The sequence below is a fragment of the Triturus cristatus genome, chromosome 6 (assembly GCF_964204655.1).
Source record: "Triturus cristatus chromosome 6, aTriCri1.1, whole genome shotgun sequence".
NCBI lineage: Eukaryota > Metazoa > Chordata > Amphibia > Caudata > Salamandridae > Triturus > Triturus cristatus.
The window spans coordinates 32,515,090-32,528,157 of NC_140589.1; the positions used below are offsets into that span (position 1 = coordinate 32,515,090).

The 13,068-nt window shown below is 45.0% G+C and overlaps 1 protein-coding gene across 1 annotated transcript in view; it reads right to left on the reverse strand.

Moving 5' to 3' along the window:
- The window catches only part of LOC146813695 (solute carrier family 22 member 7-like), a 406,693-nt gene that overhangs the window by 252,682 nt on the left and 140,943 nt on the right, over positions 1-13,068 (reverse strand). The window contains exon 4 of the mRNA XM_085609108.1: positions 11,376-11,530. Within this exon, the coding sequence (XP_085465234.1) occupies positions 11,376-11,530 (155 nt within the window). The remainder of the gene's footprint in view (positions 1-11,375; positions 11,531-13,068) is intronic.

Here is a 13,068-nt window from a genome sequence, read left to right on the forward strand (position 1 = left end):
TATGACAAACATATTGTGATGAGGAGATCGGCGCTCCCAAGAGTTTTCGACAAAATCTATTTTCTTCGCACTGAATGCTATTACTCTTTGTGAAGCCCCCTCTGCATCATATGTTGCTGTTAGGATACAGTGAAATTAAAAAAAATTCTGATAGCTAAAACTACCCCTGTCCTTTTTGGTTGCAGGAGACAAAGGATTGAATTAATGGCTTTAAAAAACGTATTCCTACTGTGCACCACATGGTCAACCCATGAACCGTTAGCAGCGAAAAACAGCCCCAGATACGGAAAAGTGCAAGTGCGTTGTAAACTTCTATGGTAAACGTCTATGGTAATAGAATTTAAAAGATGCTTTTCGGCCCGCAAGCCATTATAAAAGATTTTTTTTAATTTGTAGAAAATCTAAACTAGCCATAAAATCTACAAAACCCTGCACTAAAATACGTAAAGCATTGCATGTGCAGCCCATTAAGACTGCATCATTGACATACAATAAGGAAGGGAGAGTATTACCATTAATTTTAGGGACGTCATTGAAGAGTACTATCAATGATTTATGCAAGTCATTGATATATAAAATGAAGAGGAGAGGGGCCAGGACACAACCCTGCCTGACCCCTCTACCAACTCTAATGTCGTTTGAAACCTCCCTGCCCTTATTGATCCTCACCCAGGCTTTCAAGTCCTTATGCAAATAGGCTAAAAAATTAACTAAAACCTCATCCAAGCCATATTCTAAAAGAATGGACCATAAGCGTGACCAGTTAACAAAATCAAAGGCTGAGGTAAGATCCATAAAAGCCAAATATATAGGGGATTGTTGCGCTATTGTATACTTTCCGATAATTAAGTTAAAGTTTAGGCACTGTTCAAATTTTCCTATTTTGCTTCTAAAACCTAACTGGCATGGTTGTAAAATACGCTCTTCCTCAGCTCATGACTTGATCCTATTATATAAGATCCTCCCTAAAATTTACAGCGTGTTATCTATTAGTGAGATCGGTCTATAACAGCTTAGTTGGGATCGATCACCTTTTTTAAAAATTGCTACTATGATGATAGTTGACCATGTGCTTGGAATCGGATCATTAGTTAAATTATTAAAGCATTTATTAAAAGCGGCACCCAAAACTCAAGTTTATGTTTAATAAGATCAATTGGCAGGCCATCGAGTCTGGGAGCTTTGTTGCCCAGACTTTGATGGATAGCATCTTCAACTTCAGATAGAGATATTGAGATCCCAGTAGGGACTTGATATTCAGCGGGATCCTCATTTTGTGTTGGACCTGAATAAATCATGGAAAAATGAGCTTCCCATGCCTCAATAGTTATGTTACAGCTTATCGGGGTCAAAACTTGTCCCATGGATCTCATATCTTTAACTGCTGCCCAAAAACGGTTCCCATTATTTAATGTAGTGGCACATGCAAGGGCGTCCCAGCGCTCTTTTAGAATTTCATCCTTCCTGTGTGTGATAACCGCCTTGTACTTTTGCCTTAACGATCTGATATGAGAAGGGTCTCTGGGATTTGTTAAGAGTGCCTTTTGAAGCTGTCTGTTAGCTAATGAACAGTCGCTGCTAAACCATCTTGGTACATGCTGTGCTTCAACAATTGGTTTGGATAATATAGATTTAATACCCTCACAAAATCTGGAAAAAGCAACAATTACCTCAGGGTTATAATCCTGTAATGACAGGCATGAGTCAATAAGTCTTGGGTGAGTCCTTACAATCCTATTAAATAAATCAGTGTTATTGACTCCTTTCCAGACTAGTCTTAAATTTTCAGTAGAGACAGACAGGTTCCTAGCATCACATTCTTTACTATATGCCGGCTTGAGGGCAGTTTTCAGTGTTATTTTGATAGGAGTATGAACGCCATGAATGGTTGGAACAACCTCAGCTTTCAACAGGCAATCCTCGAGGGTGGGGAAATAAAAACATAATCTATAGTGGAGGCACAGCCCCTACCTCTGAATGTTGGTTCAGGAGTATTATTATTATTAGTTATTGCGGCAATTTCCATCACATTCATTAAATTGTGGTTTCGCAGATGATCCAATAATTCTACCCCCCACTGCACAGATGCGCCTTGGTGATAGGTTCTCTAATTGGGATATTTTCCCTGGGAATTTTAGCATTAAAATCACCCCCCAAAAAACATACAGGCTAGATTATTGAAACCGTTACGATGTTGTAGAGTGGTAACAAAGTCAAAAAGGTTGATAAAATTCAGATTCGGCATAGAATGAAAGTCATTTTTATAAAAATTAGGTAAACAGATAGATACTCCCCTTTTGTATATTAGTGCTTGGAATTTGTCATTTTTTGTGTCTAAAACCTTGTTTATGTCAAATGTTCCCTCCTTAGGCCAGGGAAAAATTGTGTGCCTTCGTGCATAAATGTTACTCTTGGCAAAACTTTAATCTTTTTATCTGCTTGGGGAACCTAGTTCCCATGTGCTTTATTGGGGAATCCATAACAATTTAGTAATTTGGCTCGTGTCATTAAAATGACAATTTTCTAGTTTGCTTTGTCGAATCGTAGTGCCTATTCACATGTGGTGCACTCCTACAATTTTACATACTACGAGCTCAGAACTTGCAATTTCTTACATAAAACAGTTCAAACAAGCCTTTACATGAAACAAGATAAGACTGCAAACGTAGAATTGTAAGACAGGGGGAATATGCAACGGCTTAGAACAAAATCTGCATCAATTCTTTCGCAATACAGTTTTCAATAAGCAATAAATGCAATGACATCATATACAACAATACATTTCATCATTGATCAACAGAGAAAAAATTACTTTGTCCAAAAAAACGGAAATGTTTTAACACATTTTATCCTGTAGTGAGAGAAGACCAGTGTGTAACACGTTCCTAAGTGAACTGGATAATCTGCCACTGTCCGTTGCTAGACAAAGGTGGTAGTCACATACACCAAATAATATTAACTTGGGAAACACCGGCCCCTCTTGGCTACACATAAGTTACAGCCAGTTTCCTAGGGACAAGTTTTTCCTGAAGCCCACATCACACCCTGTGTCACACCTAAGGGTCAAGCGTATCCTCTGTGTCACGCCCAATCCAAGCGACCAACACCTCTCACTCCTTTCAGATACTAACGGTGTTAAGAAACCTGTAAGCACTGAGCAATCCTTTTAACAAAAAAACTGTGAGACTGAGGTGCCAGGTCCTCCCATACAGGATAGCTGTATCACAAAAATAGCATCCTGGGAACCATAAAGGGCTACATAAATAAATAAATATATATATATTCAGATTTCCTAGTGTATTAACTATCACAAAAAAAGGTGGCTTCTTCAGGATTGCCTCTGAGGCTGCCTTACAACTGATACAGTTGGGACATATAAAATAGGTACAATGCCAGACTCTGTCTGGTGGCAGGGTGCTCTTAAAAAACCCACAATGTTTCAGGCTCAAACGTGGTCTTTTACCCTCTGTGATGGCTGCTTCAGGACGGACCTCTGCCCTGCGGATTCAGCAGAACATCCAATCAATTGCTGTGTCTGCCCAACTTTGTCTTTGTGCAATGTCAATCTGTCCGGGTTGGGTCCCCTTCCTTCAGCTGCAATCGAGTACAAGGTCCCAATCCCTCCTGGCTGGCTTGCCAAAATGTGACTTGAGTATGATATACCTTAAAAAACAATAGACAACTTGCCAGAGACCTCCTACCTCATCTGCGATCCATAATTACTCATTTGGTCTGACAAGGCGGCCAAGCACACCTACCGTTTCACTTGCTACGGTGACCAAGGGACGAGGGGGTATAGGATTACCCGACTTTGGCCTCTACTACAAGGCCGCACAACTCCGGATAGCGACAGAATGGTCCAAACGGGTCTCAGAAAAACATTGGTTGCATATGTATAGGGCCATTGTGGGGAGGTCGATATGGGATTTATTATGGAAACCCAAACAGGACAGGCCAGCCAATGCCTATATTAGCACCCCCACATGCACTGTTCTGAGGACTTGGGACTCTATCTTGGCGGGGGCTGAATGGAATACGTTTCCCTCACCACATACGCCAATTCACTTCAACTCGGCATTCCTACCAGCTCTTAGTGAAGGGCCCTTTGACGCTCGGAAGGAGGGGGGATGCCTTATGTCACAAGATCTATTTCACAACTTTGACATCCTAACTTTTGAGACCTGCAGGAGAGAATTTCATTTAGGCCCCGAGGAACACTATCACTACCTTCAACTCAAGCACTGGGCTCTCACACCTCAGATCCATGACGCTGCCACACGAGAGAAAACTGAACTTGAAAAATTCATTCAAACAGCTATCTCTATGAAAGGGGCCATCTCTTTGTTATGTAAGATCCTAGTAGCTTCCACCATAGCACCAAGACCGAGATACATGGCCATGTGGGAAGGGATAACTCAGAGAGACATAACCGAAAGTGAATGGGCCGGATATGATCAGACAGCCAAATTCAACCACTCCCTGGAACTGCGGGAGGCTCACCTAAAAACTATGTCAGACTGGCACCTATACCCCACCAAGCTTACAAAAACATTCCCGAATACATATGACATGTGCTGGAGGGGCTGTGGCCTCCTTGGCGACTTTCAACACATTTGGTGGGACTACCCTGTGCTTAGACCCTTCTGGGAGGAGATACAAGCTCATATCAAAACAATTTTGGGATACCCCATACCAACAACAATTGAGGGAGTACTTCTGGGCATTAGAGACCCCTCTCTGACATACCAGACCAAGGCAGACAAGGCCATTCTCTGGTCCTGCTTAGGGGTGGCCAAAATCCCCATTGCGGCGGTTTGGAAGAAGACTGCGGCCCCCACCCTTTCAATGTGGCAAGCTCGGCTCTGGAGAATACTTTGTCCAGAGAGGGTGACGGATATCTTCAGTGACGACTATAACAATTTTGAATATAAATGGGGTCCACTAGTTTCCTATCTGACTCACGGGCTTCCTCTAGCAGTATGCCCACCTTCCATCAGAGATATGCATCTTTTTCAGTTCTAGGTCATAAATCACCAACACTTTAGCACTGCTCTGGGTGACACACTCCGCCAGCTCTATGGTGACGACAGCAACCACCCATACAACAACATGTGCCTCCGCTCCGATCTGGCCCACCTGCCTACTACACTGCACATCTGACACCACCACCATTCTACCTTTTTTGTTGGTTTAGGAGGAAGGAGAGTTATATTACCCTCCACGTTGGTAGGGTTCCAATCGTTATTGGTCATTAGAACACAGGTGGACTGAATGCCTCCGCCATGGTTATAGGCTGCCTTTACATTATTAGAAACTGTATCTGCACTGTCACAATCTCGACATGGATGGGTATAGGGTGTTGTGCTCTGCGTTAATGCCACCAACTCTAGAATGTGTAGGATATATACTATGTTACCTAATGAATCACCTGAGTTTTGTTATTCTAGGCTGGAGTATACTCCAATGATACATGTAATCAAGCTTGACAACGACCAGGCTTAGATTTGCAGATAATACAAGAAATATGCTGGGTCTGACGAGGTTGAAGGATCTCTTGAATGACTTGAATGTAAGCAATATCCGACGATTTTTGGAAACTGTATTATTCTGCCTGTCTTTTATTATTGTGCAAAAACATTTAATAAAAATACATTTGACAACAAAAAAATAAAAAGAAAAGAGGGGTTTGGCAAAACAGGAACAATTTGTTTAATTGAACTTATCAGCCGGGAGGACAGTTACAGGCACAGCGTCTGAGGACTGTCACATTTTACATTCAGTTGGCAACCTTGTAAAATACAATTTTCAGCAGGTTTTAATGTTCTCCGGCAAACCATATATGGTGAGGCATATTGGTTGCAGACTTAGAGTCGTAAATGAATTGTCAAATGGTTACTACAGCTGGGCCTCGACCTTGCGTGGACACAATGTGGCCAGTAGGTAACTTGTCCCGATGTCCAGCATGGGGAGCATAATGATAAATACGTGTGCTGTGTTCTGATTGGCTATATGTTCCTACCTCATGTGGCATCTGACTTTATGTCTTTTTTCGGAGCATGTGTACCCCCTCTGACCATGTATGCTTTATTGGTCATTCTCGCTTGACCATTGTAAGGTCACTGTGCTTATCTGTGGGATTGATATAGGGTTTCCTGTTCGTGCAGTTATCTGCCAGTTACACACCATCCCACCTGAGACCCATAAATCAGTAACCCCGGACCTGGGTCTCAGAGCTTGCCTGACTATGTATTTGTGAGTCGTGGTTGATGTGGAGTTCATGATGGGCGATTTCGCTAATAGTGACGTGATTACATTTTCATAAATGAGTGTATAGTTTTCCATAACATAACATAGCACTACTGGATAAAAAGACTGGACACATTGCAACCAAAGGGGTTCAATAATCGTATTGAATTATCTTGTTTTCTTTAATGTGTTTCATTGCGGTCTGGATTATACATTTTATCTTAAGCATAATATTTTGAATCATGATTTGTTCCCTCAAGCACATGGAACTTTATTTATTGTGTGGACATTCCATTTATACTTAGGGCCTGATTTATATCTTGGCGGCCGGGTCTGCCTCAACGGTGATGGATAGCCCATCCGCCGAAATATCAATCCCATAAGATTTATTGGGATTTATATTTAGGTGGACGAGATATTCACCACTGTTGTGATGGAGTAACCCATCTGCCAAGATCTGATCCAGGCCCTCAGTCTCAGTTTTCACAAAGATGGTGTTTTTAGATTTAACACTTAAAAGATTCCTCTTCTCCTCCTTTCTCTTTCTTTCTTCCTTCCTTTCTGGAGACGGGGAATAATTGATTACTTCAATGTTAACACATGCGACTAATGCTGGCATTCGCCTTTTGGCCCATTTGCATTCCATCTCCTGTACACCGGGATGCCAGTCTGGTTCCCTGCTCCTGTCTGTTCTTTTACAAACATTTTTCAATAAAGATATTTTCAAATTAAAAAAAAAAAAAAATGATTTTACAATGGCAGCCTTTAATTATCTTATTTATCTTTAATTTCATGGTTATTGAGTGTTAAGTATATTAGAAACTTCATACGATAAGCTATTGAGCACTTTATACACCGCACAGCTTGAGGAAGAGCTGTATTGAAGACCATACATGAAATGTAGGCTTCTCCTGGCAGCATGTTATGAGTTGTGTACCATTTCATACCTATTTTCTGACCCTCTCGTTGGTTGGTTTATTCCCGCTCAGTTTCTTCATGGTTAAATTTCCATTAGGCCTCCCGACTCCTCGTGTGCTGTTTCCTACTTTATACCCCCGGGCATTCTTATTTTGCTTATCTCCTTAGATTCTGACCAACTTGGTTTGTGGTGGCATCCTATGGCCCTCAGCTGAAATCCATATTGTATCAAGACTCAATGCAGCTACCTACACTGTCAGGCCACGTAAGCCTCTTAATGCTTAAATTTGGAATATTCTCATTCCAGCTAGTATTCTACACTCGTACTCTGTCCTCCCTGTCGTCTGTGAGCTGAGTCAGTGAGATCCAATTCTTTAACACTAGTTTTGTGCTGCACCATGTCAGAGACAAATTCATTCTGAAGAGAGAAATCTGGTTCATTGTCTCTCTCACCCAGATTGCTACCGTAGGTACTGCACCATCTTTAACATGTACCTAGATGTTTAGGGATGACAATGTGTCCATTAAGCACACATCTGAAGGCCATCTCTTCCCTTCTTTTAATAGACATATCGTACCTCCATATTTCTGGGCAGTTTTATTTCCGTCCTCATCTATCACTAGATTTCTATTTCCCTAATCACTAGAGGTCATGTAACCATTGAAATCAATTCCTGGAGCATGCTGCGAAGAAAGTGCTCTTGACCAGAGCTCTGCTCATATACCGAAGCCAGTGAGATTCTTCTTCTTCTTGGGAGGCCATTCACTATAGTGTCCCTCCCTCCATTATCTGAAAGGGAGCTACACTGAGGGATTTCTGTGTGCGCCACTACTAGTGTCCCTACCCCCACAGTCTTAGGTTAAACAGCGGCTCACAGTTTTCCAGTGAAAGAACGGGTCCTCAACAGCCAAATATTTTTTCTTAGCAGGTTTCTTTTGCAAAAAAGCAAACATCCTCTTTAGTTTCCCAAGAATGCTAAGTGCATAAGTGAATAAGTGTTTTGCTGCATCACTGAGGCCAGGTTCATTGATGGTCTTTAGCCATCACTTTCAAATTGAGTCTGTATCTTCCTCCACCTCAGTTTCTACTTCTCCTTCCTCCTAGCTCATACAGGTACTTTGTAGATAAAACACAATACACCCCTTTTCAAAACAAATGCATAACCAACATAACCTTTCAATAGCACCGCCCTCCCATAAACCCGATTGGGGTTTGGTGGCCAATTAGATTGTAATGGGAAGAGTATGAAACTGTCAGGTGTGACTTCAAGTAATGTAAATCAATGTCCTCTGCTGATGAGGAACCCCCCTTTGTTCCCCAGAAAGGAAGATCCTGCCAGCTGGGCCTGCTGTGTCTCCTCCCTGTGCATTGTCTCCATCAAGGGTTTGATAATTTCCCTTTTGCCAAAGAACCTTCTTCTATTGCTTTCTATGTCATTGGTGCCGCCATGTCCAAGTGTCATCTGGGACAGCAAAGCTTCTTTAGCTGCTGCCAGGGATTTGGGATGGTGACGCTGTTTTCCCCATTCAAAATGATCTGACATGGATGGCCTCATCTGAGTGCGACTTTGCTGGCTCTCAGAAAGTTGGTGATTGGAAGGAATGATCTGCCTTTTTCGAGAGTCAGATTGAAAGATCCCTGCAGGACATGACTGTGTGGCCCCTAATAAAAATCCTTTTCCATGATGGAAAGAAACATAGTGAGGTCCCCATGCAAGATCAATTGAAAGGGACCCTCATTCTATTCATAATCCATTTTTGTTCATGCAGCTTGCCCTACATATCACTCCTGATATCACCTTCCACCCATGTTGCTTCCCACTGAACTTTTTCTGAGATCTGAACTTAAGGCCTACAGAATGCTACAACTGTTTGTTTCAGGCAAAATAATATGACTTGGATTATTCACAGATCTTTACAGCAAATTTGTTTAAAATCTGATAGATCTTCCCCGAGTTGGAATCTGAGAACTTCACTAGCTACGTGACCTGACTGAGTGGTCTTATTAATGGAAGCACTTGAGCAACTCATCTCAGTGAGCTCATGGTAAGCTGCAGGCAGGGTCAATGCAACATCTTGGTGGCTTCCTCTGCCTCTCATCACTTCAAGGCTTATAACATGAAAACTTGCAATATGCAGGTTTGTGTGTTTGTGTATGTGTGTGCACGCATGTGTACGTGTGTGCGTGCATGCGTGTTTGTTTGTGTGGTCTATGTGTGCGTTTGTGTGTGTACTCTTCAGGAATTTGGGACCATCATTAAAGATTGGCGGGTGTGTACTCTGACACAAACATCCTGACAGCCTTCTTACAAGTGTATTGGGGTATAATGCACTTGTAATAAGGTAAGTACCATACCGGTCACGTTTGTGATGGAGTGCCTGTCTGCTAAACTCTAAAGCAGACCCTCATCCTCCTCTAAGACGTCCTTAAAGATGAGTCAACTAGTAAGACTATTCTACTTGAATCTAGTACAAATTATTCTCTATCTCCTGCTCTTTCAATTGGGGCATGGGGGAAACAGAGTGCAAGAGACAAAATATGGAGAGGTGCATGAAAAGAGACAGACGGCGTGAAGAAAAGGGACATCAACATATTCCTATAGCCAAGACACTCTAATATTATGTTCTTGTTAATATAACTGTACGATTATTCTGTGGGGTAGTAATGTCAAGGGCCTCTTTCGTATACAATTGTACCATTGGACTTTAAAGTTATTGACACAAAGCAGAAGTGCCACACTGCCCAAAGATTCCTGCATTGGAGACGCTGCCATCGCTTCCTGCTATTCTACAGCCCAGCTAATTGAAACAATTGCTTTGCAAGGGTGCCTTCACTGGCACTGGGCAGCTGTGCAAGGGGCCTTCTCTGGCACTGGGCAGCTGTGCAAGGGGCCTTCACTGGCACTGGGCAGCTGTGCAAGGGGCCTTCTCTGGCACTGGGCAGCTGTGCAAGGGGCCTTCACTGGCACTGGGCAGCTGTGCAAGGGGCCTTCACTGGCGCTGGGCAGCTGTGCAAGGGGCCTTCTCTGGCACTGGGCAGCTGTGCAAGGGGCCTTCACTGGCGCTGTGCAAGGGGCCTTCACTGGCACTGGGCAGCTGTGCAAGGGGCCTTCACTGGCGCTGGGCAGCTGTGCAAGGGGCCTTCACTGGCACTGGGCAGCTGTGCAAGGGGCCTTCTCTGGCACTGGGCAGCTGTGCAAGGGGCCTTCACTGGCGCTGTGCAAGGGGCCTTCACTGGCGCTGGGCAGCTGTGCAAGGGGCCTTCACTGGCGCTGGGCAGCTGTGCAAGGGGCCTTCACTGGCACTGGGCAGCTGTGCAAGGGGCCTTCACTGGCGCTGTGCAAGGGGCCTTCACTGGCGCTGGGCAGCTGTGCAAGGGGCCTTCACTGGCGCTGGGCAGCTGTGCAAGGGGCCTTCACTGGCACTGGGCTGCCTGTGCAAGGGGCCTTCACTGGCGCTGGGCAGCTGTGCAAGGGGCCTTCACTGGCACTGGGCACTGGAACTTCTGACATGCCACCAGAGGTCACTGATCCAAGCTCTGGTGCATGTTAGGAGGGTCATGTAAAAATCAACTTTATTTTCTTCTTACTTGAACTCTTGACTTAAACCTTTAGCAGGGCAGAGTGAAGGGATTTTTTCTGCTTCTGCGGCTCAAGCTCCATCAGATGTCAGGGAGTGGATGCTGGTAACGCCACAGTAAAGGTAAGGTTTGTCAGCAAGACCCTATATGTTTTAACAAGTGTTGGTGTTTGCCCATTAGCAGGGGGGTTTACAAACCATCCTCCCCACCACTTGTCTGCTTTAGGGTTCTGCACAGTAGGACAATCAAGGCTCAGAGTGCTGTTAGAACAGGGGACGTGTGAGTGAGCCATCAGTGCAACCTTTCCAGAGGCAGCAGAGAGGAGCCAGCCATAGGACGGTCAATGGGAGTTTAATCATTATTAGGGAGCAGCAAAAGGGGTTGGGAGAAGGAGTGGGGCGCAGGTGCTATCATCTACACCAAGCATAAAAAATACAAGTACAGACAGGAAAAGGAGGGAGGAGAGAAAAGAAAGAGAAACAGGCTGGTATGTCTTCACAAATTACCTCCTGTACTAAGCAAGCTAAAGGGTGCGATGAACAAATGTGAGGCGCGGTTCTTGGGCGCTGCGGCCTTTATTGGTCCCAATTCAACACTGGTACAAACACTCTGCTCAAACAAACAAACTTACCTAAAGATGTTGTAATCATTGGAAATCCAGACAGCACCACCCCAGATAGAGAATGGAAAACTGCAAACATGGGGAAATTGACAGATGCTGCAGCGGCCATCTCACAAATCACTGTGCACACACAGCACACCAGGACCATGGTTCTCCGGCCATACCTGTGAGGAGACACATGAAAGCATGGCTGTCTTAAACTGCGTCCACTCCACTGGTAACGATGGATACACCATTCCTAATTCAGGGGTTCTGAAAAGTGAACATAAGGAAGTAGAAACCAGTCCACCTGAACACAAGTGATTCATATTGTACAGTAAGTGTTTGTGCAGAGTCAGAATATAAAAATGGATTCATTTTGGGCTTGAGAGAATTCGAGGTGTTCAGCACAATCATGGATGGAAAACTATGTGAACACCCATGCCCCAATTAAAACACGCAGGTGCCAACCGAGCCTCCAGCCCCCTGGTACTCCAAAGACCTTGATGACAACAAACAGTCCATCGGCAGTCAGGAAAGAAAAAGGGAAAAATAGAGCTCATGTTACTGCAGTTCCTCCGTGCAACATGCAGTTCATCACATCAGCCAAAGCAGAGGACTATGAAGAAAGCCAACAACAGAAGCGGACACTTCTCAACACAATCAACCCCCGCATCAGCACCTTGACAGACCCCCATTCCTCACTAAAGAGAAGTGTACCATGCCATCAGCCTGCTCCAGAGGGCAGCAGCCCGTCTGGCTCTCAACCACCACACCAGCACCTTGCCAGACCCCCATTCCTCACTAAAGAGAAGTGTACCATGCCATCAGCCTGCTCCAGAGGGCAGCAGCCCGTCTGGCTCTCAACCCCCGCATCAGCACCTTGACAGACCCCCACTCCTCACTAAAGAGAAGTGTACCATGCCATCAGCCTGCTCCAGAGCGCAGCAGCGCGTCTGGCTCTCAACCACCGCATCAGCACCTTGACAGACCCCCACTCCTCACTAAAGAGAAGTGTACCATGCCATCAGCATGCTCCAGAGCGCAGCAGCGCGTCTGGCTCTCAACCACCGCACCAGCACCTTGCCAGACCCCCATTCCTCACTAAAGAGAAGTGTACCATGCCATCAGCCTGCTCCAGAGCGCAGCAGCTCGTCTGGCTTTCAACCACCGCATCAGCACCTTGCCAGACCCCCATTCCTCACTAAAGAGAAGTGTACCATGCCATCAGCCTGCTCCAGAGGGCAGCAGCCCGTCTGGCTCTCAACACCCGCATCAGCACCTTGACAGACCCCCATTCCTCACTAAAGAGAAGTGTATCATGCCATCAGCCTGCTCCAGAGCGCAGCAGCCCGTCTGGCTCTCAACCACCGCACCAGCACCTTGCCAGACCCCCACTCCTCACTAAAGAGAAGTGTACCATGCCATCAGCCTGCTCCAGAGCGCAGCAGCCCGTCTGGCTCTCAACGCCCGCATCAGCACCTTGACAGACCCCCCCTCCTCACTAAAGAGAAGTGTACCATGCCATCAGCCTGCTCCAGAGCGCAGCAGCCCGTCTGGCTCTCAACCCCCGCATCAGCACCTTGCCAGACCCCCACTCCTCACTAAAGAGAAGTGTACCATGCCATCAGCCTGCTCCAGAGCGCAGCAGCCCGTCTGGCTCTCAAGCACCGCATCAGCACCTTGCAAGACCCCCATTCCTCACTAAAGAGAAGTGTACCAT